The 27,605-nt window shown below is 46.7% G+C and overlaps 1 protein-coding gene across 1 annotated transcript in view; it reads right to left on the reverse strand.

Moving 5' to 3' along the window:
* lrguk (leucine-rich repeats and guanylate kinase domain containing) overlaps positions 1 to 27,605 on the reverse strand; it is a gene marked incomplete at both ends in the record, with an annotated part of 70,095 nt that overhangs the window by 27,415 nt on the left and 15,075 nt on the right. Inside the window, 8 exon segments of the mRNA XM_084330930.1 lie at positions 1,925 to 2,126; positions 2,851 to 2,964; positions 9,225 to 9,308; positions 9,310 to 9,322; positions 12,079 to 12,198; positions 24,078 to 24,184; positions 25,528 to 25,614; positions 26,986 to 27,066. Of these exon segments, the coding sequence (XP_084187056.1) occupies positions 1,925 to 2,126; positions 2,851 to 2,964; positions 9,225 to 9,308; positions 9,310 to 9,322; positions 12,079 to 12,198; positions 24,078 to 24,184; positions 25,528 to 25,614; positions 26,986 to 27,066 (808 nt within the window).

The raw sequence follows: 27,605 nt of genomic DNA on the forward strand, positions 1-27,605 counted from the left end.
GCAGACTTGCATTGTGCAAACATACTGTTGCTGGTCTGGACTGGTCCTCTGAGAGATTGCCAAATCCTCCATTATTGTTGTGCGACATGTCGTGTCGCCTCTAGAGCCTCCTTTCTCTCCTTCGTGTGAAATCTACTCTAAAGTGAAAGTGAAACTTTCCTCTGTACTGTCTCTGCTGCACGGACCTATAGAATAGCTCTGCTGTCCGCGCGACGCGTTCAGTTTATAATGTTGTCTGACTGAGTATTGATAACACGCGTAGTATTTCACAAATTAGAGGGTTTTTTATTGGATGAATGTGAGCACTGATATGCGGAAATGAAGGGGAGACCACCCACCTAAAATATAATTTTCCTGATTTTGGGCCAATTCTGAGATTTTTGTATAATGTTGGCCCTTTACATTCTTTCAAACTAGTGACACGAAAACATAGAAAAACACATTTAGTTTCTTATTTTGCTTCATTTTGCATGATTGGGGACGACGACGGGATGGGTCAAGTGCAGAGAGACATTTCATCGGCGACTCAATGCATGCGTGTGTGTGTGTGTGTGTGTGTGTGTGTGTGTGTGTGTGTGTGTGTGTGTGTGTGTGTGTGTGTGTGTGTGTGTGTGTGTGTGTGTGTGTGTGTGTGTGTGTGTGTGTGTGTGTGTGTGTGTGTGTGTGTGTGTGTGTGTGTGTGTGTGTTCTTGTGTGTCGCCCATCTCCCATGTGTGTGTTCATCTGCATGACAAATAAAGACTTATCTTACACCGGCATCACAGACTCCCACAGAAAGCCTAATGTGCAACCACCCACCCATCCCCCCGCAGACCCCCCACACAGACCCCCCACGTGCAATGAAACCAAATGGGGGTCCTGAAAGTCATCAATAGCAACTCCACCATCTACTGTTGTTAATGAAGGTAAGATAGCAGAATGATGACCTTAGTTTAATGAGGTGCTATAGCTTGCAGTACATAAAAGTGATCCACTCTCCGTGTACACCATTAGCCAAACAGCCAACCCGTCTGAGTGCTTTCACGGAGGAAGATAAATACAACCGTCCCGCTGTTAATGTGTTCTTAATACAAGTGTTAATTGGATTGAGAGCGCAGTGTGTGGATTTGAGTGTGCGCCACGGGGGGGGGGGGGGGGGGGGGGGCACCCTGGAGTGCTCAAGGCCGGGGAGAGGAGGGGGAGGCTGAATATATGTGACTAAGTGAGACATTAAGTTTTCCGATGGGCGATAAATAAAACAAACACGAATTCCCTCGTCCCTTGTCTCACTGAGATGTATCGTTGTTACGTCCAGGTTTGTGGCAGCGCTGAGACTAGCAAATGTTTTTAATTCATGACAAACACAAAGCAGCAGCAACAATAAAGCAATAAGACTGAGGGCTGTGAGTACAGAATACACTTGTTAGTGAGTCAAGTGAAAAAAACTATTCTGTGCAATTATAATAATTCTTTTTTGCCTTTTTTCTCCCAATCTCCCAATTTAGTCGTTATGCCAATTCCCTTCCTGGTCGTTGCGCGCATTGCCCTACTCTGTCGGCCTGGGGAGGGTGTAGAACTACCAAATGCCTCCTACAATACATGTGGAGTCAGCCAGCCGCTTCTTTTCACCTGACAGCAAGGAGTTTCACTGGGAGAACGTAACAAAGTGTGAAGGTTCACGCCATCTCTCCCAGATCCCCTCCCTGAACAGGCGCCCCGACCGACCAGTAGGAGTCGCTGTTTACAACGACCAGGACTCATACCCCACCCCACTGGCTTCCCACCCATGAACACTGCCGATTGTGTTCGTAGGGACGACTGACCGAGCCAGATTCTGTGCCATTCTGTCTGAAATAATACCATCACACTGAAATAATAATGATTATATTATTTCAATAATATGAAATAACCACTGACAAAAACAGCCAATGACAAAGCACCGCACCGCAATGGATGACGTTATCGAAGAGGCCCGGGCGCTCCCGGTTGGTGCGGGCGTAGAGCTCTACTCGCTCCACCGCCATGTCGATCTGGGCACGCGTGTAGAGGCCGCGGTTCTCCAGCCGCATGGCGTACTGCTCCACCTGCGTGGGGATCAGCAGGATGTAGCGCGGCTCGAAGACACTGTTCCTCAGACTCAGCACGCCCTGGAGGACAGAGGACAGACAGAGGACAGACAGAGGACAGACAGAGGACAGACAGAGGACAGACAGAGGACAGACAGAGGACAGACAGAGGACAGACTGAACCACAAGATCTGGGTCTAAAATAATACATGCATGCTTTCGCAGAGAACAAGGAGCCTTCAGTCGACTCCTTCAGACATTAAGCACCTCCCACAGCAAAAAATATATATAAAAATGTATATATATTTTTTTCTTTCATTCAGGGGGGTAGTCGACTACCAGTCGACTATCGGCAAATGTCTGCCAATTTAGTCGACTATCCAAATCCTTAGTCGGGGACAGGCCTAATACATACTGTACATACATACATACTGTACATACATACATACATACATACATACATACATACATACATACATACATACATACATACATACATACATACATACATACATACATACATACATACATACATACATACATACTGTACATACTGTACATACATACTGTACATACATACATACTGTACATACTGTACATACTGTACATACATACATACTGTACATACATACATACTGTACATACATACATACATACATACATACATACATACATACATACATACATACATACATACATACATACATACATACATACATACATACATACATACATACATACACACACACACACATCCCCACATACCCGTGTCACTATGCTCTGACCCCCACCCCGCCTCACCCACCTCCAGCTCCATGTGCACACAGCAGGCCAGACCCTTCCTGGCCACCGCCTCCACCGCCTCCCAGGTCAGACCGTACCGGTGACCCCCGTACTGCATGGTCTGGATGAACCTACCCTGAGGACCCAACCACAGGGAACCATCAACCACAGGGGTCAGGGAGAGAGGGGAGAGAGAGGGAGAGAGAGGGAGAGAGAGATGGAGAGGGAGAGAGAGATGGAGAGGGTGAGAGAGAGATGGAGAGGGTGAGAGAGATGGAGAGGGATATAGAGATGGAGAGAGATGGAGAGGGTGAGAGAGATGGAGGGTGAGAGAGATGGAGATGGTGAGAGAGATGGAGAGGGATATAGAGATGGAGAGAGAGAGATGGAGAGGGTGAGAGAGAGATGGAGGGTGAGAGAGATGGAGATGGTGAGAGAGATGGAGAGGGATAGAGAGATGGAGAGGGTGAGAGAGAGATGGAGAGGGTGAGAGAGATGGTGAGGGATATAGAGATGGAGAGAGATGGAGAGGGTGAGAGAGAGATGGAGGGTGAGAGAGATGGAGAGGGATAGAGAGATGGAGAGAGATGGAGAGGGTGAGAGAGATGGAGAGGGAGAGAGATGGAGAGGGAGAGAGAAATGGAGAGGGAGAGAGATGGAGAGGGTGAGAGAGATGGAGAGGGTGAGAGATGGAGATGGTAAGAGAGAAATGGAGTGGGTGAGAGAGGGAGAGAGAAATGGAGAGGGAGAGATAGATGGAGAGGGTGAGAGAGAGAGGGAGAGGGTAAGAGAGATGGAGAGGGTGAGAGAGAGAGAGAGAGAGAGAGAGAGAGAGAGAGAGAGAGAGAGAGAGAGAGAGAGAGGGAGAGAGAGAGACAGAGAGGGCAGAAACAGTTATTTGTATAATAATAATAATAATAATAATAATAATAATAATAATAATAATAATAATAATAATAATAATAATAATAATAGCTTCATTTTATATAGCGCCTTTCAAGAGACCCAAGGTCGCTTTACATAGGGGGGGGGAAATAACAAAGTAACAAACATAGTGAAACAGACACAACATATAAAGTGAGAAATTAGGGGTTAAAGGCCAAGTTAAATGTGTGTACATGTATGTGTGGTCTTCACTGGACGCCTCATTACCACAATATTTATCATCTCAGTTACATTCATCTTCTAAAGTGGAGGCGGTCATTGACGTAGGCATTACGACCTCGGGGGGGAAGATGAACAACCCTGGTGTGCTTCCCCACCTGTGAGAAGAACTCCTGACCCCAGTGGTCAGGGGCAGACATTCCCTTCTTTGTTACTTCACACACATGACCTCCGACCTTTTGTCTACCTTTGCCTGAGGGGGGGGGGGGGGGGGGCTTTAGGGGAGGGGTATGATTTATACCGTAACTAACCGTAACCCTAACGAGCCTGTGGCGTTAATGACCGTGTTGGCTCTGCTGGCCTCGGCTCTGGAACGTGTTGGTGACCTTTCTCCAACCAGGGTCATTCTCAGGGTCGGGGGGCCTGGTTATGACCCTCCAGGCTCCCATTGCCTCAGACCGGATCAGCCACAGGCCTGTTATGGTTCTCAATTCCAGCTGTTCAGTACTTTAAAGGGATATTTCACTGTATTAGAACAGTAATGAGCAGTCTCCCCTCTCTCTCCCAAGAAGAGGCCTCAGTGAGAGGGAGCCAGGGAGTAACCACTCTCCCCTTTATATAAGGTCATTGTTACATCGCTTGTTAGACAAGAAGATAGATATAGACACCAATTTCCTAGAAAGCTAGCCGGTTGCAAGCTAGCCTAGCTTAGCACAAATGAATGGAAGCGGATACGGACCACGATAGCCCAGCTGTTGGCCAAAAACACCCCTGCTGAAGTTTTAAGCTAGGCTAGCTGTTCCATATCCCCTTCCATTATTCTGTGCTAAGCTAGTCTAGCTCGCAGCCGGGGTAGCTTTCTACTGAACACACACAGAGAGGAGATTGGTATCCATCTTCTTGTCTGACTCCGGAGAAGACGGTAAGCGAATTCACCATAATGTTGTCATGTTCCTTTAAACATTTAACATTTAATTTGAATTGCTGCCGCAGACAGACACAACAGGCACCTCCTTCTCCCCCATGCTCAACCACTCAGCCTAAATGATACAGTGCGCTAATCATCCCTGTGTTTATGGACCAGTGAAACAATATAATAAGCACTCTGAGGCCCGTTGGTGATTGGGGTTAATTTGCTATAAGAACAGACAGACGAAGAGGATACAAGAGGTTGTGATTACATAGTTACAAAACAGTACAGAGAGAGGGAGGGGGGAGAGAGGGGGAGAGAGAGAGAGACAGAGAGAGAGAGACAGAGAGAGAGAGAGAAGGGGGGGAGAGATGTTAAGCCTTTGTTGTGATATTTAAAGTTCAAGGACAGTTGAAAGTTCAATAAATGCACAGTCTTTCCACAGTAAATGAGTAATCTGGTTAAATAATCGTGATCTCACTATTGACCAAAATAATTGATTATGGTTTTTGCCACCATAATCCATGGTGATAGATGACTTGTACCACGGTAAATTATTCATACAATGGCCGGTACCCATGGTAAAACTGAAATCACCAAACTACCATGAAGCAGAGGTTTTCAACTAGGCTAGCTGATGGTTTGTGCTGAGCTAGGCTAGCTGATGGTTTGTGCTGAGCTAGGCTAGCTGATGGTTTGTGCTGAGCTAGGCTAGCTGATGGTTTGTGCTGAGCTAGGCTAGCTGATGGTTTGTGCTGAGCTAGGCTAGCTGATGGTTTGTGCTGAGCTAGCCTAGCTGATGGTTTGTGCTGAGCTAGGCTAGCTGATGGTTTGTGCTGAGCTAGGCTAGCTGATGGTTTGTGCTGAGCTAGGCTAGCTGATGGTTTGTGCTGAGCTAGGCTAGCTGATGGTTTGTGCTGAGCTAGGCTAGCTGATGGTTTGTGCTGAGCTAGGCTAGCTGATGGTTTGTGCTGAGCTAGGCTAGCTGATGGTTTGTGCTGAGCTAGGCTAGCTGATGGTTTGTGCTGAGCTAGGCTAGCTGATCATTTGTGCTGAGCTAGGCTAGCTGATGGTTTGTGCTGAGCTAGGCTAGCTGATGGTTTGTGCTGAGCTAGGCTAGCTGATGGTTTGTGCTGAGCTAGGCTAGCTGATGGTTTGTGCTGAGCTAGGCTAGCTGATAATTTGTGCTGAACTAGGCTAGCTGATCATTTGTGCTGAGCTAGCCTAGCTGATGGTTTGTGCTGAGCTAGGCTAGCTGATGGTTTGTGCTGAGCTAGGCTAGCTGATAATTTGTGCTGAACTAGGCTAGCTGATCATTTGTGCTGAGCTAGGCTAGCTGATGGTTTGTGCTGAGCTAGGCTAGCTGATGGTTTGTGCTGAGCTAGGCTAGCTGATGGTTTGTGCTGAGCTAGGCTAGCTGATGGTTTGTGCTGAGCTAGGCTAGCTGATGGTTTGTGCTGAGCTAGGCTAGCTGATGGTTTGTGCTGAGCTAGGCTAGCTGATGGTTTGTGCTGAGCTAGGCTAGCTGATGGTTTGTGCTGAGCTAAGCTAGCTGATGGTTTGTGCTGAGCTAGGCTAGCTGATGGTTTGTGCTGAGCTAGGCTAGCTGATGGTTTGTGCTGAGCTAGGCTAGCTCAGCACAGGTAAGTGGATTTCCTATGATGCTTTTTTGTTAAGGGAAGGTAGGAAGGTTGAGTGGAAAGAGGAACAAAGAGCAAAGGAGACGAGACACAGAGGAGGAGGAAGAAAAGAGAGAAGTGGTGTCTGGGGTAGTCTGTGTTGACAGGCGAGAGAGAGAGAGAGAGAGAGAGAGAGAGAGGAGAGAGAGAGAGAGAGAGAGAGAGAGAGAGAGAGAGAGAGAGAGAGACAGAGAGATAGAGAGAGATACAGAGAGAGAGACAGAGAAAGATAGAGAGAGATATATGGAGAGAGATAGAGAGAGACAGAGAGAGAGAGAGAGACAGAGCGAGAGACAGAGGAGAGAGAAAGAGAGAGAGACAGAGAGAGAGGAGAGAGAGACAGAGCGAGACAGAGAGAGAGAGACAGAGAGAGAGGAGAGACAGAGAGAGAGACAGAGAGAGGAGAGAGAGATACAGAGAGGAGAGAGAGAGAGACAGAGAGGAGAGAGAGGGATACAGAGCAAGACAGACAGACAGAGAGAGAGAGAGACAGAGAGAGGGGACAGAGAGAGAGAGAGAGAGAGAGACAGAGAGAGGAGAGAGACAGAGCGAGACAGAGAGAGAGAGACAGAGCAAGACAGACAGACAGAGAGAGTGATGGGTGGATGGATGGAGCAGAGGGAGGGTGATAGCTGAGCCATTTCCTCTGAGCTGTGATCCCAGACATCAAAGGGCTTCCCTCTGTAAATCACCACCACAGAGCCGGAGACCAATCCATCAAGCCCACCTCTCTTACATAACGGAGCTGGGAGATCAAGTAAATGCGCCCCAGACTCTCGGAGCACCACGGTGGAGTAAACGTTATCGTCCCGAGGGGGGGGGGGGGGGGGATCCTGGGCACAGCGCTGCAGTGCGCTGCTTCACATGACAAGCACGGAACCGTGCAGCTGAACTGCTGGTTCAGTGGCCTATCTATTAAAGACAGGAACAGCCTATTGTGAAAGTTTGCTCCAAAATAATTGGAGTAAAACAGAGAGAGACCTATTATGTTCTCTCTGGACGGACCCGGTGGTCAAGAAGGGGACGAGCATCACAAAGACACAAACCAACCTCTCCACGCTCTGTCTCAACGGTTTTCGCTGTTGCTTTCTGGCCGCCGTTTATGACGTTCCATTAACAATTGTGTGTATTGAGCCGTACTGTATTGTACAGGTAAAATACCATCTAGATTCTCATTTAGAATGAGGTGGTTGGTGTCACACCACTGGATGAAGGTCTCATCGTGTCACAGCACATAGAAGGGTCCATATCCTCGTGGAGAAGGCTTAAAATCACTGTGTCGTCAGCAAATGGTGTAATATAATTATTGAGTTGTACCTTCCTGCAGTCATTAGTGTACAATATAAAGAGTACAGGTGACACCACACAACCTTGTATTGCTGCATTTGGTCACTTGCTGTGAAGAATTTACCCATCTCAAACCCTGCCCCCCTTTCTTGATCCTCCAATCACAACTGTTGATTCCCTCAGCAGAGGGCGGGGTTTGAGATAGGCGAGTTATCAGTCATACTTTCTGTTTTTAAGGCTGTGCTTAGAAGGGTTTGGTAGTTTTGGTATTTTGGAGAAGGGTTTGCTAGTTTTGGTATTTTGGAGAAGGGTTTGGTAGTTTTGGTATTTTGGAGAAGGGTTTGGTAGTTTTGGTATTTTGGAGGCAGGCACGACCAAGCAATTGAAACAGCAATAACATGCTTTCAGTTCAAACAAATACAAAAAACTGTATATTAACTCTGCATTAACACTATGGTCGCCAAAAAACGCCTTACCACGTCATTCCTCGCCATGCTCATTCTGCCAAAGACGCCGTACCACGTCTTTGATATCAATATTTCAAAAATCTGTGATCGCAATCATATTTCTCCCCCGGATACTTGAGATCAACTGTTGATCCCCTCTCAACTCTCCAACGGTTCAAGAGCGCCATCTGGTGGCCGATCGACGGATCGCCCAGACAGGAAATAGGAAATGGAAGCTGGTGCTCATTCCAATTCGGTCCGATCACTCGCTAATAGTCCCAGACTTGAGCTAGACGCAATGGATAGCAATCCGTTACCAATAACTCGATAAAACAACATGATTTGGACATATATACTATTATACAACCTGGAGATGGATCGCATATTTCTACATCCCATAATAGGAATATTTCTGCTTCACGCTCATCGCCCAACGGCCCGAGGAGACTGGGGTAAGATTCAGCGTTATTTTTTAACGTGTTCGATATAAACTGCTCTGATGATCACCCACACTAGATGAATCATCTAACGTTGGCCACGGAATTATAAACGACCCCCCCCCCATCCGGTCGATATCAGATGATAAGTAGTAACTTCTAGAAGCACGTCCATTTGAAATTTTTTATCTTGCGCCGATTGCTATCAAACTGTATACAATCATATAATATAATGCATTTAGGGCTATAAATCACGTTCTGCAGAAAGCTGCAGAAAACGATAAAAACATACTTATACTTTAGACCGTATTTTAGTATGAATATGTGAATATACTTGATGTTGAATGGGGCCATAGTAATGTCAATTTAGCAATACAATTTAAAAAGTTATAGCCCTGCAAAGAAGTGGAACTTCTCCATAGACAAATAGAGCTGGCGTGGGATGGTTTATTAAGAATATAAGCCTGGCGACCAAAGTGTTAATAACTAAAGGTTATGGAAAAAACAAACAAGGCGATGACAAACAGACTCACCATGTGGACCATGTGCTGGAACTCTTCTTCACTGATGAAGTGGTAGTCACTGCCGTCCTCCTCTCCAAAGTAGGGCCCCCTGGTGGGTGTGGCAAGCACTGCACGGAGAACAGAAAACCACACACACACACGCACAATGAATGAATAATTTAATTTGTGTCCACATATAAATACAAACAGGCAAGGGTCAAGGGTCATACAGAAAACATCTCATCCACACTGTGTGAACAATACCTGCTATTTGCTATTTGCGGCGGGGCAGTGGGGGGCCGGCAGGGGGGGGGGGGGGGGGGGGGGGGGCAGTGGGGGGCCACCACAGGGGGGGGGGGCCTAGACCCTGTGGTCTGTAACCACTGAAGAGATCTGCTGGGGCGGCGGGGGGGCAGTGGGGGGGGGCAGGGGGGGGCCTAGACCCTGGAATGTTCCAGACAGTAAAAGCAGCTTCCCGGTCATCTCCTGCAGATGTGCGTTTGATTTCTGCACCGCCGTGTCTGCGTGTTGCTTTCAAATCCACAGTATGTACAGTGGGCTGTGACCTCAAGCGAAGTCCGTGGAGGAACCGGACTCATCAATCATGATCGTTATTGATCTTCACGATCAACGTAGGTCTAATAGTGAAACACATAGTAACAAAGTACATAGTAGGTTAAATGAGCTTGGGCTGAGAGGAGTGCTCTCATCCTGGCCAGCTGGGAGCAGGGAGTCACATCAATAACATCACCAAGACATGCTACTTTCACCTCAGGAACATGTCCCCACATCAGACCACTACTGTCCCCCTCCTCACCTCAGGAACATGTCCCCACATCAGACCACTACTGTCCCCCTCCTCACCTCAGGAACATGTCCCCACATCAGACCACTACTGTCCCCCTCCTCACCTCAGGAACATGTCCCCACATCAGACCACTACTGTCCCCCTCCTCACCTCAGGAACATGTCCCCACATCAGACCACTACTGTCCCCCTCCTCACCTCAGGAACATGTCCCCACATCAGACCACTACTGTCCCCCTCCTCACCTCAGGAACATGTCCCCACATCAGACCACTACTGTCCCCCTCCTCACCTCAGGAACATGTCCCCACATCAGACCACTACTGTCCCCCTCCGACACTGAAAAGCTGGTTCATTCCCTCATCTTCTCCCGTCTAGATTACTGTAATTACTGTAACTAGATTACCGATGCTTAAGAGGTTAATGAGCCTAGTTCCCGGCACAACCCTAAACCACCTCAGTTTAAACTGTGGGTTGGAAAATACCTTTGAACCATCCCATAGTTCACCGTAAGCGTTATACATGTGGTTACTGAGCCGTGTCTCTTAAGCCCAACCACCTCGAGCACAAAGCAATGATGTAGTTCAGCACACAGAGCGTTATCTATTGGTATTCAAACAACACACGGCTACAGCAGCGTGAGGTCTGGTTCCCATCTTTCTTTTAACCCTTATTTAAAACCTTCAAGTCCATAATGTTGTTGTATGCAAGTATAATGATAATAAAGTCTATTCTATTTACCCAGTGGAGCAGACGTGCTTTTTTCCCCACCAGATTCAGATTCAGATTCCTTTATTGTCACAGCATTTAAAATGTACATACATTCCCAAAACGTGAGATGCTCTTTTTCCTCGGCTCCTCAACCGTAGTAGTGTGCAATACAACCAATAGACTTTAAATAATCCTATACTATACAATATAACTGTACTATGGTACCCTATGCTGTGCTGCTATCCCTATACTATCTATACTCCTATAATCTATGCTATACAATCCTATGCTAAGCTGTATTACTATACAAGGTAACAGTGAAGTTAAAGTCAAGTTAAACAGTGGAGTTAAAGAGCAGCGGATGGTAAATAGACATACCTTGAACGAACCAACAACCCTTCACACACAACTGGGAGCTGCCCAGTACAACCAGTGCAACCAGAGTCTTCTCCTGGTGGCTCACAGGGAAGCTCCACCGGAGAAGTCGAGGGGTTAAGTGGCTTGCTCAAGGGCAGAGGGGCAAAGCTTAATTTTCCCTCTTCTCTTAACCTACAAGCTACCGCTGCCTCCAATGAGCAAAGCAATCCGTTCAATTTGTCAATCAGCGTCAATCACATCAGCGTGTCCAAGTGTCCTTGAGCTAGGGATGTGCACGACCGACCAAAATCATTTTAGAATAGTCTACTGTTCTTAAGACCGAATATTAGAAAATTCGGTTATTTTCTGTTTCAGTTTAAATTCAGTTAAAATGTTCAGTTTCAGTTCAATTCAGTTATTATTTTTAATAGAATGGATCCTTAAAATCAAAGGGTATATAAAAAGGGCACATAAATAGGCACTTCAGATAATCCTTCAGAACGTTGATTGGCTCAGCTGACAATCAAAATGACATCATTCAGCCTATAATAAAAAGAGCATTGCATTGGCCTATAAACCGGTTTTAATAAACAAACAGAAACAGTAGCATGTGCATCTTCTAGATCAATTAGGCTATGAAAATGAGGCTGCCTCTAAATATAAAAATGTATTAAATAAGAATGGTTTGCTTCACTTAAAAAATATATATATATAATAATTATATATATTCTTTTCGACTCTGACATGAAAATCGAATGTGGAGACTGGCACGAAAATTCGAACTCATGACACTTAACCCCTAACTGCTCCCGATGAGCAGGTCGGCACCTTGGCACGGTCTCCTCCACCGTTGGTGTGTGAATGTGTGAGTGACCGGGTTAAAATGTGAGGAACAAAATTGTAAAGCACGTTGGATAAAAGGTGTTATATAAATGCACCATTTACACTTGGAACTGACTCTGATCTCTGAACAACACTGAAGGGATAATGGAGAAGATGTGAGACTGACCCGTAGGCAAAGTATTCGTTGAACTCCCGGCAGAATCTGTGAGCCAGCTCCCTCTTCCCACAGGCCTGGGGTCCAGTCAGAACCAGCATGGGGTAGGGGGACTCCACACTGGGCATAGTGCTGTTGGAACACACACAACAAGAACAAGTCTTTAATTGTCATGCAGATTAACACACACACACACACACACACACACACACACACACACACACACACACACACACACACACACACACACACACACACACACACACACACACACACACACACACACACACACACACACACACACACACACACACACACACACACACACACACACACACACACACACACACACACACACACACACACACACACACACACACACACACACACACACACACACACACACACACACACACACACACACACACACACACACACACACACTGAGTTGCTGATGAAATGTCTCTGCACTTTTCCCTTGGGAAAACCTTGCGAGCACGGGGTTGAGAACATGCAAACTCCAGACAGAAAGGCCCGGGAGATACCCCACCTGGGTACCTGGCAACCTGGTCCCTGAGCGGGAATCAAACCCAGGAGGACCTTCTAGCTGTGAGGCGACAGTGTTAACCACTGCACCGCCCTGTCGCTACTACAGTACCCATAGCCAATGCATAGGATTTAAACATTACAGAGGTCCAATATGTACTGGAGATGGAACACAATCTTGCTACTGTAGCTGGTTCGGTCATTTCCCCCCCGATGGGCCTGTAATCCTCAAGCTTGTGAACGAGGCACAACGCTGCCCGATAAACACTTTAAAGTCAATGTATTCCTCCCACCGAAGAAATTAACATGATTTAGTAACTCTAACCCGCGAGAAGAGAGAGAGAGAGAGAGAGAGAGAGAGAGAGAGAGAGAGAGAGAGAGAGAGAGAGAGAGAGAGAGAGTTGAGGTTTCCCTCCGAGACCAACGCCAGCTCCTCTGAGTCGCCCGGACGTGTTTCTAACGAGCGGAGAGTGGAGAGCGGCTCATTGATTACGACGACCGCAACACTTAATTTGCAAAATGATGGATGTCTTCCCTCACGGCGGGCTGTAAACACAGACAACTGTGGTCGGTCGGTCGGTCGGTCGATCACTCGCTCTCTCACTCTCTCTCTCTCACTCTCTCACTAGGGATGGGTACCCTTCACATTTGAACCGATACGGTACCAGTACCGGTACCTGTGAATCGATACCGGTACCCAACGGTACCTTTTTTCGGTACTTTAGTCTCAAGGCATTTTATTTACCTACCTCAGTCGTGAAAAAAAATCCAAACTTCAAATAACTACAATTTCGACAGTTTTCGGCTTGCCATTGCTCCGACTGCTTTGTTGTTGAATCAAGTCAAATCCTAGGTAAGCATATATTGTGCGTGTGAACGTTGACATGAAAAGAAAAAAGGTAATCGATACTCGGTAGTACCGACGTGTTTCGGTTCGGTACCTCAAAAGTACCGAATTCGGTACCCATCCCTATCACTCACTCACTCACTCACTCACTCACTCACTCACTCACTCACTCACTCACTCACTCACTCACTCACTCACTCACTCACGGACGAGCCGGCAGGGACGTTTTGGCGCAGGTAGCGTCATGGCTCTGCGTGGTTTGGACATTTACCGGGGCCAGTTTCTAATTGCAGTCTCCCGTAGGTGCTCTTTGAGAGCAGTTTTGAAGGAGGGTAAGGATTCATATTATTTTACGGCTGTGGGTAGGGCGTTCCACATTGTTGTGCCATAATTGCTAAACGTGTTTAGTCCCTTGTTTGAGCCGAATCTGGGTTGAACATGATTTGTGGAACTCCCTCTGGTGTTGTGGTGGTGGACTTCACTGACCTTTGGGAAGTATTTCGACATGTACATGGGTACCTTGGTGGTGTAGTGTATCTTGTAGACCAGGCCCATTGCAAGTTGCTGTACTCTGTCGTCTACTCTAAGCCATCCTAGGTTGTCAAAATGTGCTGGGGTGAGTGAGGTGTGTTTTAAGAGTAAGGTCAAGCAGTAGTCTGACCAGTTTGTTTTGTGATGTTTGTAGTCTTGTTTTTAGGGCCTTTGGACTCAGTGGTTAAGAGGTGATGATGCAGCATCTTAAACTAGCTGGACTCAGTGGTTAAGAGATGATGATACAGCATCTTAAACTAGCTGGACTCAGTGGTTAAGAGGTGATGATGCAGCATCTTAAACTAGCTGGACTCAGTGGTTAAGAGATGATGATACAGCATCTTAAACTAGCTGGACTCAGTGGTTAAGAGGTGATGATGCAGCATCTTAAACTAGCTGGACTCAGTGGTTAAGAGGTGATGATGCAGCATCTTAAACTAGCTGGACTCAGTGGTTAAGAGGTGATGGTGCAGCATCTTAAACTAGCTGGACTCAGTGGTTAAGAGGTGATGATGCAGCATCTTAAACTAGCTGGACTCAGTGGGTAAGAGGTGATGATGCAGCATCTTAAACTAGCTGGACTCAGTGGTTAAGAGGTGATGATGCAGCATCTTAAACTAGCTGGACTCAGTGGTTAAGAGGTGATGATGCAGCATCTTAAACTAGCTGGACTCAGTGGGTAAGAGGTGATGATGCAGCATCTTAAACTAGCTGGACTCAGTGGTTAAGAGGTGATGATGCAGCATCTTAAACTAGCTGGACTCAGTGGTTAAGAGGTGATGATGCAGCATCTTAAACTAGCTGGACTCAGTGGGTAAGAGGTGATGATGCAGCATCTTAAACTAGCTGGACTCAGTGGTTAAGAGGTGATGATGCAGCATCTTAAACTAGCTGGACTCAGTGGTTAAGAGGTGATGATGCAGCATCTTAAACTAGCTGGACTCAGTGGGTAAGAGGTGATGATGCAGCATCTTAAACTAGCTGGACTCAGTGGTTAAGAGGTGATGCAGCATCTTAAACTAGCTGGACTCAGTGGTTAAGAGGTGATGCAGCATCTTAAACTAGCTGGACTCAGTGGTTAAGAGGTGATGATGCAGCATCTTAAACTAGCTGGACTCAGTGGTTAAGAGGTGATGATGCAGCATCTTAAACTAGCTGGACTCAGTGGTTAAGAGGTGATGATGCAGCATCTTAAACTAGCTGGACTCAGTGGTTAAGAGGTGATGATGCAGCATCTTAAACTAGCTGGACTCAGTGGTTAAGAGGTGATGATGCAGCATCTTAAACTAGCTGGACTCAGTGGTTAAGAGGTGATGATGCAGCATCTTAAACTAGCTGGACTCAGTGGTTAAGAGGTGATGATGCAGCATCTTAAACTAGCTGGACTCAGTGGTTAAGAGGTGATACAGCATCTTAAACTAGCTGGACTCAGTGGTTAAGAGGTGATGATGCAGCATCTTAAACTAGCTGGACTCAGTGGTTAAGAGGTGATGATGCAGCATCGTAAACTAGCTGGACTCAGTGGTTAAGAGGTGATGATGCAGCATCTTAGACTAGCTGGACTCAGTGGTTAAGAGGTGATGATGCAGCATCTTAGACTAGCTGGACTCAGTGGTTAAGAGGTGATGATGCATCTTAAACTAGCTGGACTCAGTGGTTAAGAGGTGATGATGCAGCATCTTAAACTAGCTGGACTCAGTGGTTAAGAGGTGATGATGCAGCATCTTAAACTAACTGGACTCAGTGGTTAAGAGGTGATGCAGCATCTTAAACTAGCTGGACTCAGTGGTTAAGAGGTGATGATGCAGCATCTTAAACTAGCTGGACTCAGTGGTTAAGAGGTGATGATGCAGCATCTTAAACTAGCTGGACTCAGTGTCTAAGAGGTGATGCAGCATCTTAAACTAGCTGGACTCAGTGGTTAAGAGGTGATGATGCAGCATCTTAAACTAGCTGGACTCAGTGGTTAAGAGGTGATGCAGCATCTTAAACTAGCTGGACTCAGTGGTTAAGAGGTGATGCAGCATCTTAAACTAGCTGGACTCAGTGGTTAAGAGGTGATGATGCAGCATCTTAAACTAGCTGGACTCAGTGGTTAAGAGGTGATGATGCAGCATCTTAAACTAGCTGGACTCAGTGGTTAAGAGGTGATGATGCAGCATCTTAAACTAGCTGGACTCAGTGGTTAAGAGGTGATGCAGCATCTTAAACTAGCTGGACTCAGTGGTTAAGAGGTGATGCAGCATCTTAAACTAGCTGGACTCAGTGGTTAAGAGGTGATGATGCAGCATCTTAAACTAGCTGGACTCAGTGGTTAAGAGGTGATGATGCAGCATCTTAAACTAGCTGGACTCAGTGGTTAAGAGGTGATGATGCAGCATCTTAAACTAGCTGGACTCAGTGGTTAAGAGGAGATGATGCAGCATCTTAAACTAGCTGGACTCAGTGGTTATATTTCGTATAGCATCGCGTCCCGCTCTGAGCCTTACGAGATACTTCCATCTCCTGTGATACCTAATGTATCTCCCACGAACAAAAAACACATGCACCCCACCTGTATGGGGCCCCGCCCCTTATGGTGGTACCACCCATATAACCATGACTCTGGTCATGAAACACCCTTCCTCTATTTTCGTCCCAGCGTACTGGATGCTTGCACCATACGAGCTAGCGGAATGAAAAGATTAAGGAAGATTAATAATGTTGAGGGCTTACCGGAGGATTGTGTTTCCCTGGATTCTCCGGAGCTTGTTTCGACGACGCAGACCTATGCTGGTGGTTCCTCGGCTGACGGCGACGGACCGAGGGGCAGCGTACAAGGTTTGGCTAACGGGTCGGCTTGTACAAAGGTGAGGTCTGTGTCAGTAGGCGTCGATGTCGGTGTTGGTCGTGCTGTGGAGTATGTTTCGGCACCAGGGCCGGGGCGGCTTGGCGATCGTTCCACTGTAGTGGGCGATGTCTTGGCGATCCTGGAACATGCTGTTGACGCTAATGCTACTGCTACTGCTAATGCTACTGCTACTGCTAATGCTAATGCTACTGCTGCTTCTTCTGCTAACGCTGATGTTGACGCTGGAATGTCTAATGATCCCCGCCGCGGGATTCCGCTTTTCCCTCCTCTTGCCACCTTCATTGATGAAGGTCAGTCGGTGGTGGGTGTGGGGGGGTTCGCTGAGCTCTATTTACCTTTTTTGCGGGTGAAGGGGCTGACGACGGGGTGCAGCCCGGGGGTACCTTGGCTAAGTAGCCAGGTAGCTTCTTTTTTGTGCCCAGGCGGGGATGAACGACGTTCCGCCCGGCCGTTGCTTGATAGCATGTCGGCTCGGAGGGTGGCAGTATGGACGAATGAGTGGTATACTGCTGCAGGATGGCATTTAGCGGCGGCCAGTGTTGTGGCTCAGCTGGCTACTTTCCTATCCAAGATGGCGTCGGGTTGTAGGTCTTTGGGTCCAACCGACACTATGAACGTGATTCATGTTTGTGGTGTTATAGAGATCTTGACTCAGTCGCAAGCTATAACTGCGGGGAGGATTCGGATGCTATCGACTTTGGTTGTTAGGCATCTTTGGTTGGAGCAGTCTCCTCTTGGGGAAGAGGATAGGTTTTCTCTCCTCACGACTCCTTTTTCCACAGATAGTCTTTTTGGGCGTTCTGTGGAGGCGCAGGCGGTTTTTGATTCGGGTCCTACACCGCCTCACGCTGTGCAGCCAGGGGTGGGAGCACGGTCTCGTCAACGACTGTGGCGAGATCCTCGACAGGCGGCCATGTTTCCCCCGCCAGTGGTGCCCTGGTTGGAGAATCGACAGGGTTTCGCAAGGCCGACAGTCTTGGCGGCCGAGGGATCGGCCTTTTTGGGTGATTTCGGGGTTGGTAAACCACCCCGTCGTCATTTTTCCGCGAGCAGCCCGCTCCCCGTTCAGTCCTCTCTCTGGTATCCCCAGAAGCGGGGCTTTGAGCGTTCTCCTTTGGCTGCGGGCCGCGAACCTTCTTTGAAGCGTATGCGGCCCCATTCTTCACTTCTCATGGAGACAGGGGCTGACACCCAGTTGATGGCTGAGCCTGGGTCTGTCCGTGAGAATGTTCCGTCGTCGCGTGGTTCCTACACCGCAGGTTGTGGGTGGGTGGAACCTGGTGTTGCAGCTGCCACTGGCTCCAGTGGTCAGCAGGGGGACTCGGTGCCTCTTCTGTTGAATGCTCAGCAGGGGTTACCCCGGCTTCGCCCTCGCCAGGCGGGGTATCGCGCTGTTGCCTCCCACTCCCGTCAAACCGGCAGTGGTCTGCAAAGGAGAGGCTGGCGTGATTTGAGTGGTAGCAATATCACTGCAGGGCTTCGGCGTGTAGGAGCCCATGGGGTCCTCAGGCCTTGCGTGTCTGGCTGCGGAACGGCTCCTCAGCGTGTGCTGGAGGGGTGTTCAGGGGGTGAGTGTGTGTCCACAAGTTTGATGACCGCTTCTCCCGTATCAAACCGGCCCTTTCTGTCGGGGTCCCCCCTTGGGTGCTTTGCACGACGGGGGGGACCGGGCCAATTATCTGCTGTTCCTTGCGGCCCAGCGTCAGTTGACGGCGGGGGCGCTGTGGGATTATATTCACATATGGCGACGGGAATGTCCCTTGAATCGGTGGATGAGGAGAACGTTAGAGGCGGGGCTGGTTTTGCAGTTTGCGCGGCCCCATCCTCCGTTCTCAGGTTTGGTGCCGACCCTATTGTTAGGGTCGGGCGCGGTGACAGCCCTGGCCGACGAGATTCAATCTATGTTGGCGAAGCAGGCCGTCGTTGTGGTCCCGAGAGAGGACGCAATGTCAGGCGTCTACTCCCGTTATTTTCTGGTGCCCAAGAAAACTGGGGGGGTCAGACCTATACTGAATCTGTCCATGTTCAATCGGTTGATTGTAGTGAGACCGTTCAGGATGTTGACCGTCCGACTCCTTCTGCTTGCTGTCAGGAGGGGGGACTGGTTCACCTCCATAGACCTGAAGGATGCGTATTTTCACATACCCATTTTCCCTCCTCACAGGAAGTTCCTACGGTTCCTGTTTCAGGGCGTAGCGTACGAGTACCACAGAATGCCGTTCGGTTATTCTCTGGCTCCCCGCACATTCACCAAGTGCGTGGCGGCTGCTCTGGGGCCTTTACGTCGTCGGGGGATACGAGTTCTGTTCTATCTCGACGACATTCTGCTCCTCAGCCGTTCAGAGGAGGTTGCCAGGTCTCATACTCGACTGGTGGTGGAATTCCTCACCAGCCTGGGTTTTGCTGTGAATTGGAAGAAGAGTACCCCTCTTCCCAGTCAACAGGTGAGTACTTGGGCTTGACATTGAGGTCGAAGCCCATGCTTGCGACCCTCTCGGAGCAGCGTCGGGGGGCTCTCCGTCACGCGCTCGGGGGTTTCCGTCTGGGAGGGACGGTTACGGCGCTGCAGGTGATGCGTCTGCTGGGCCTTATGTCGGCGGCCCACACGGTGGTTCCTCTTGGCCTCCTCTTTATGAGGCGGATACAGAGGTGGTTTCTCTCTTTGAGAATAGATCCGGTGTGGGGCAAAGGGAGACGGTTGACGGTTCCTTTGTCGATATGGGGGGATCTCGCCCACTGGGGGAGGCTGGGTATCCTCTCCGCTGGGGTCCCCATGGGCAGCAGTGGCTCCCACGTCACGGTTTTCACCGACGCCTCTCTCACAGGTTGGGGAGGGGCGTTTCGGACCCACGCAGTGGGGGGCAGCTGGACGGGTCATGCCGACCCAGCTGTCCTGCATATCAATGTGTTGGAGTTGAAGGCGGTCCTCCTGGTCCTCAAACGGCTCGGCCACCTGGTGGTAGGCGAACATGTTTTGATCAGGACGGACAATGTGACGGCGGCGGCGTATATCAACAGGCAGGGTGGGACTCGTTCCGCCCGCCTGCTCCGGGTGGCGCGCGAACTGTTGCTATGGGCATCCCGCAGGCTGCGCAGTCTGCGGGCGCTCCACGTTCCTGGTACGGAAAATGTGGCGGCGGATATAATGTCTCGGGGCGGTCCTCGTCGCGACGAGTGGGAACTCCGCCCCGACATAGTCAGACAGATCTGGGATCGGTTCGGGGAGGCCTCGGTAGATCTGTTTGCGTGCCGACGTTCTCACAAGTGCCCCTTGTGGTTCTCGCTCAGTCGAGCGGATCATCCCCCCTTGGGGGTGGAGGCCTTCTCGACCTTTCCGTGGCCGCCCGGTCTTCTGTACGCCTTCCCTCCTGTACAGCTGTTGAGTCAGCTGTTGGAGCGGATACGGAGGGAGCGCAGGACGGTGATCCTGGTCGCGCCGGACCGGGGCACGTCAGTGTGGTTCCCGGTCTTAATCCAGCTTCTGGTCGCTCCTCCTTGGGTCATTCCGTGGTCAGCGACGGCCCTCTCGCAGCACAACGGAGTGCTTGTCCAGCCTCCGGTGTTGGGTCAACGCCTGGTGGTGTGGCTGGTGGGAGGGTGAGTCTGGAGAGGATGGATCCCGCAGTGGTTGATACCATCCGGTGTGCGCATGCTCCCTCCACTGTCGCGGTTTACGCGGGCAGGTGGCGTGCGTTCCAAGAATGGTGTAAGGGGGGGGGCTGGGACCCAGTCTCCTGCCCCCTGGATGCTGTTCTGGGTTATCTCCAGTCTCTCCTTGATAGTCTGTCGGCTTCGACAGTGAGGGTATATACAGCAGCTATATCCTCCTATCATGAGGGATTTGAGGGGGATGTCTTGTTCAGCCACCCTCTTGTGAAGCGTTTCCTGCTTGGCGCTCGACGCGTTAAGCCGGTGCAACGCTCCTTGGCTCCGACTTGGGATCTTCAATTGGTCCTCGGTCGGTTGTCCTTGGCCCCGTTTGAGCCGCTCGAGCAGGCGCCGTTGGGACGGCTGTCTTTCAAGACCGCGTTCCTACTGGCTGTCACTTCCGCTAAACGCGTGGGTGAGCTCTGTGCTCTCTCGGTACGTCCAGAGTGCCTGTCTTTTCGGACCGATTGCGGTGCCACTCTGCGACCTAATCCTGCTTTCGTGCCTAAGAATATCCGGAGTTCCTTCCGCTCCCGGGATATTGTGGTTCAGGCTTTTCGTCCTCCTCCTCACACTAGTGAGTTAGATGCGGGCCTTCACCTGTCATGTCCAGTCCGTGCTTTGGGGTTTTACCTCAGCCGTACTCAGGACTGCAGGGTTACCGACCAGCTTTTTGTCTGTTACGGTGGGGCTCGTGCTGGTAAGGCACTGTCGAAGCAGCGCCTGTCCCATTGGTTGTGCGAGGGTATTGCCCTCTGCTACACGTTGGCTGGGCAGGATCCCCCTGGGGGCGTCAGGGCGCACTCCACTCGTGGGGTGGCTGCCTCTGCCGCTCTCCTGGGTGGGGCCTCGGTGGAGGACATCTGTGCTGCAGCTTCATGGTCCTCACCGGGCCCCTTTGTAAGGTTTTACCTCATGGACATGACCGGGGGTTCTGTCTCCCAGGCGGTTCTGGGGTCTGTGGCCTTTCCTGCTTCCCGTCCTTTGGTCGGGTAGCAGGAGTGTATGGGTATGGGCCGCAGTGTGTTGAGTCACACGTGGTTCCGCCTGTACGGTGTGTTCAAGGGGTTCTGGCTCCCTCTTGTTCGCATTCAGGTGGAGTTGACTGCGCCCCCCCTTCGTTAGGAAGGATGGGGTGACAGGGCTCCCCGCACCCCTTGATGTGGGCTTACGGGTCCTCAGGGGGTACATCTGTCGGGTCTCGCGCCCGCTCTTCCCCATTATCTCGTAAGGCTCAGAGCGGGACGCGATGCTATACGAAATATAACGATAGATTATGTAGATAACCTAGTTATATTAGTATAGGCTAAGCGTCCCGCTCTGCGCGCCCTGAGTTCCCTCTTGAGGGGTCTTTTCCTGGGACGGGTTTTTGGCGAGGAAGGGTGTTTCATGACCAGAGTCATGGTTATATGGGTGGTACCACCATAAGGGGCGGGGCCCCATACAGGTGGGGTGCATGTGTTTTTTGTTCGTGGGAGATACATTAGGTATCACAGGAGATGGAAGTATCTCGTAAGGCTCAGAGCGGGACGCTTAGCCTATACTAATATAACTAGGTTATCTACATAACCTATCGTTAAGAGGTGATGATGCAGCATCTTAAACTAGCTGGACTCAGTGGTTAAGAGGTGATGCAGCATCTTAAACTAGCTGGACTCAGTGGTTAAGAGGTGATGATGCAGCATCTTAAACTAGCTGGACTCAGTGGTTAAGAGGTGATGATGCAGCATCTTAAACTAGCTGGACTCAGTGGTTAAGAGGTGATGATGCAGCATCTTAAACTAGCTGGACTCAGTGGTTAAGAGGTGATGATGCAGCATCTTAAACTAGCTGGACTCAGTGGTTAAGAGGTGATGCAGCATCTTAAGCTTGATAAATTGAGACAGTACGATACCCCACAGAACTGAAAACTGAGTGTATTTTCTTTTTATATTGTTGTGATTGTTTTTTACTTTGTCTTTCTTTTTGGTCTGGATGTCTTCAGATTCATCTTTGTCTTCCCTTTTTGATTAAAATGTATAGAAAATCTATAAAAATATTATGAAAGAAAAGAAAGACAAAGTGCTGACGCTTCAGCTCTACATCCAGGCTGTCGAGATAATGAGCGGAAGAAAGAAACACTGCAGATAAAATATTGCTTATGTTTGAAAATAACATTGTTTGTTAGGAGTTATTTTACGGGGTATAGGCTTCATTATAACTAATCCCCACTAATCCTCACACTGTGCTTGTGTGTGAGGCTCTGTACCAAGAGCCTGAGTCCTCTAATGATTCACCCAAAAGCATCTAAACAGCATTACGATCACATCACAACGTGAGGTCCAAGTCGCGAGTCAAATCCCACGACAAATACGCTTTAAGACAGGTCCGACGTTCAAATATGATAATTTTTTTTTATCAAATTTTTTTTTATTATTAATTACATGAAACAAGACAACACATTAACCACAATCACAATACACAGAACTTCACAGGAAAATAACAAAAACAATAATAATACAGAAATAACAATTTATAAATTATAAAGACAAAAAGAAAAGAAAATAGAGTTCAAAATTTCAAGGTTTCAAGGTTTCAGGGTTTCAAGGGGGGCTATCTAATAAATGACCAAATAGTGAAGAAATAGCTAAATAGCTGCCCCCCAATAAATCCCCAGTTAAATTCAAGACATAACAAAAGACAAGACATTTCCTCCTCCCCCTCCCATGAGACCACCGGACTCCCCCGAACAAGCACCCCAACCCAGCTCAGCCGCACACGGCGGTCCTGACCTTCTCAGCTGCTGCGAACCACAGGTCAATCCCAGCCTGCCCCACCCCAATCACCCGCGCCGTGGATATCTCAAGATAAATCACATCCAACAGTGTTAGGGACCAGTTAATCACTGTGAGCTTCGTTCAAATATGATCATAAGGATGATGAAACGCTATTGCCCACGAGGGGGAGAGTGTGTCGTCGTCGACGGCACCACGGTTCACCAGGCAGTGTTGTGGTCAAGTCACTAAATCTCGAGTCCGAGTCGAGTCTCCAGTCTCCAGTGTTCGAGTGCGAGTCCAAGTTCGACTCCCGGACCCGGCGACCTTTGCCGAATGTCTTACCCCCATATCTTCTCCCAACCTTCCTCTCTGTCTGGCTTGTCCGAAATAAAGCAGTAAAATGCCAAAAAACAAATCTTAAAGCCCAAGTCGAGTCCCCATTACCCTAGTTCGAGTCCGAGTCCAAGTCATCAAGGTTGAGTCCACTCCACTCTGGCAGTCACTCAGGTCTACATTAATTAAACATAAATGACACAGCGGTCACCGTTTCAAAGGGAGTTAATTTACTTTGTGACACAATAGCCAAACAAATGCACTAGCCATCAATATGTTATGCCAAATGATTAGGGCCTATTACAAAATGTTTTAAAATAACTGTATTTATCAATTAACAAGTCCGAGTCCTCGTCTGCACCTTCCAAGTCGAGTCACGAGTCCTGAAAACCAGTCCTGGATTCGAGTCCTACAACACTGTCACCAGGACACACAATGTCAGTTCTTATAATAGAACAATCGGGGGTTGAGCATGCGACACGAACACGGCGACACCGACCTATCATAGAGGAGCTGGGGCTGCATCAGCTGGTACACCAGCTGGGTCATGTGATCCCTGGCAGCAATCTCCTCCAGGGGGGGGTCATACTTGTTCACTGATGCCACCTGTGGAGAAAGGTCACACAGGTCACGGTCTTGCAGGTCAAGTGCACCAGGCTAGCAGAATATGACAGGGAAGTTGATTAATCGTGATAGAAGGACATTTGACATAATAATGTGTCATGGCTTGTTTGCGTTGCGTCTATTGTTTTCAGCGTATGGTTGACAGACTACCAGTATAATAGGCTACATGTTGACTCCATCGAGTCTTTTAAATCTAAACTCAAAACCCATCTATACTCCCTGGCCTTCCCTGACTCACTCTGACTCTTGCCTTGCTTGTTGACGTGTTGTTTTGTTTCTTTGTCTGTCCGTTGGTTGTTTATATTTTTCTGTTTATTCTATACTTTTGCACTTTTCTTTGTTTTTAGCTATGCGACTTACTGTGAAGCACTTTGGTTGACAAGTGTCATGTCTAAATGTGCTATACAAATACATTTGATTGATTGATTGATTGATTGATTGATTGATTGATAATAGAGCTGATAGGCTACATGTTGACAGACTAGTAGTATAATAGAGTTAGGCTACACGTTGACAGACTAGCAGTATAATAGAGACAGGCTACATGTTGACAGACTAGTAATATAATAGAGACAGGCTACATGTTGACAGACTAGCAGTATAATAGAGACAGGCTACATGTTGACAGACTAGCAGTATAATAGAGACAGGCTACATGTTGACAGACTAGCAGTATAATAGAGACAGGCTACATGTTGACAGACTAGCAGTATAAGAGACAGGCTACATGTTGACAGACTAGCAGTATAATAGAGACAGGCTACATGTTGACAGACTAGCAGTATAATAGAGACAGGCTACATGTTGACAGACTAGCAGTATAATAGAGACAGGCTACATGTTGACAGACTAGCAGTATAAGAGACAGGCTACATGTTGACAGACTAGCAGTATAATAGAGACAGGCTACATGTTGACAGACTAGCAGTATAAGAGACAGGCTACATGTTGACAGACTAGCAGTATAATAGAGACAGGCTACATGTTGACAGACTAGCAGTATAATAGAGACAGGTTACATGTTGACAGACTAGCAGGATAATAGAGACAGGTTACATGTTGACAGACTAGCAGTATAATAGAGATAGGCTACATGTTGACAGACTAGCAGGATAATAGAGACAGGCTACATGTTGACAGACTAGCAGGATAATAGAGACAGGCTACATGCCCTGTTTTCCTGTGTGCCCTCCCGTAAAACGGAGTTGTGATTGTTGTCTATATGTATCTATGTATCTACCCTCTGTACAGCACTTTGGTTGACACGTGTCATGTTAAAAGTGCTATATAAATGAATCTGATTGATTGACAGGCTACACGTTTACCTTCTGCTCAGCTGTGACGTGCTTCTGGTCCAGTCTTGCCAGGTGTTGGAGGAGGAAGATGATGGCCACTCTGTAATCTGGCTGCTGCTACACCAGTCATAGTATAAATATATTACATCAATGTTAGCTCAGGCATAAGGGGCATCATATAAAGTTATCAGTAAATATCCGTAGTAGTCTATGGACAGTAGTAGTATATAGTATCAAGGACAGTAGTATCAGTATATCATCATCAACCTTTATTTATTCTCGAAATTACAATTAAGGTCACCCTCATTTTCAATGTCGTCGAGACTTTACAGACATTTCAATGCACACATTTCTACAATATAACAATAATAAATATGAATAACTATCTATACAGTACTCTTCACACATATATATCTACAGTATATAGTATCAGTATATCTATCTACAGTATATAGTATCAGTCTATATATCTATAGTATATTATATATCTACAGTATATAGTATCAGTATATATATCTACAGTATATAGTATCAGTATATATATCTACAGTATATAGTATTAGTATATATATATCTACAGTATATATTATCAGTATATATATCTATAGTATCTGTATATATATCTATAGTATATAGTATCAGGTTTTTTTCAATACATGAAAGAAAATATGATTTGAGAGATATTTGTAAATTTACTGTTCAAAAAGCTAAGAAAGGGATTAAAAGGAGGTATATTTCTATTATTGGGGTTAACTTGTGGAACAATGCTGATATACAGTTAAGAATGAGTAATTCGTTTTTGGTTTTTAAGAAAATGGTTTGTAAAGCTATTTTTGAAAACTACAAAGGTGAATAAATACTGTTTTTTTCTGCTATTTTCTTTTAGAATACTGTTTTGGACTCTTAATTTTTGTTAAGAATATAGGACAGGCATATATAAGCATTATGCTTCAGTCTGTACCTTTTCAGTCACTGTAAAATCAAATATTGTTAAATGATTGTGCATATTGTATTGTATTGTGTGAGATGATGACTGAATAAAATAGTACTACTACTACTACTACTAGTATATATATCTACAGTGTTTAGTATCAGTATATATAATAATAATAATAATAATAATAATAATAATAATAATAATAATAATAATAATAATAATAATAATAATAATAATAATAATAATAATAATAGATCAAATTTATATAGCGCCTTTCATAGAACCCAAGGTCGCTTCACAATCAGGACAAAAAATAGGGCTAGGGAAATAGAAAAAAAAAATAATAAATAATAATAATAATAATAATAATAATAATAATAATAATAATAATAATAATAATAATAATAATAATAATAATAATAATAATAATAATAATAATAATAATAATAATAATAATAATAATAATAATAATAATAATAATAATATATATATATAACTATAATATATATATTATATAATATATAGTATCGAGGACAGTGGTATCAAGTTACCTGCACTGGGTTCCTCTGCAGGTTCAGTTTTCTCAGCAGGAACAGCTCCTGGAGGTATGTCGCCTCCTTCATGTCACTGATCTGAAATCAGCCAATTGGAGCAACGTTATCCGGACCTGGCCGCTTGGGATCTCACCATTTGATCATATTATTCACACCGTTGTCTTGAGTGGACTTTATTTTGTATGGTTATTTATTCATAAGAAAAAAACAACAACAAATATTTTTGGAGTGAGTTTCACAACGGTTTCATGCACGCTAAACATTCTGACTACGTTCTGTTGTCAACTTTCAATATAAGTCTAGTAATGTATGAATTAGTAAATAAAATATAGTATGTTCTGATGAGTAAATAGGGGTGGGATTAAATAAGTGTATGCTTTTTCCCACTCCCTTTCAAATATGTAAACGACATAAAAAAATAATAATAATTACTTTTTGGTTTGTTCTTTGTTATTTTTGTATATGCATTTATTATTTTAACTGTACTTTTGAATGTACAAAGGAGCAAAACAGCATTTCATATAAAAGTATTCTGTATTTTTGTATGACAACTAATAAAGAAACTTGAACTTGAATGTTGCATATTTGAAATAAACTTCAATAAATTTTTTTCAAAT

This window comes from Notolepis coatsorum (genome assembly GCF_963971535.1).
Source record: "Notolepis coatsorum genome assembly, chromosome: 15".
Taxonomy (NCBI): domain Eukaryota; kingdom Metazoa; phylum Chordata; class Actinopteri; order Aulopiformes; family Paralepididae; genus Notolepis; species Notolepis coatsorum.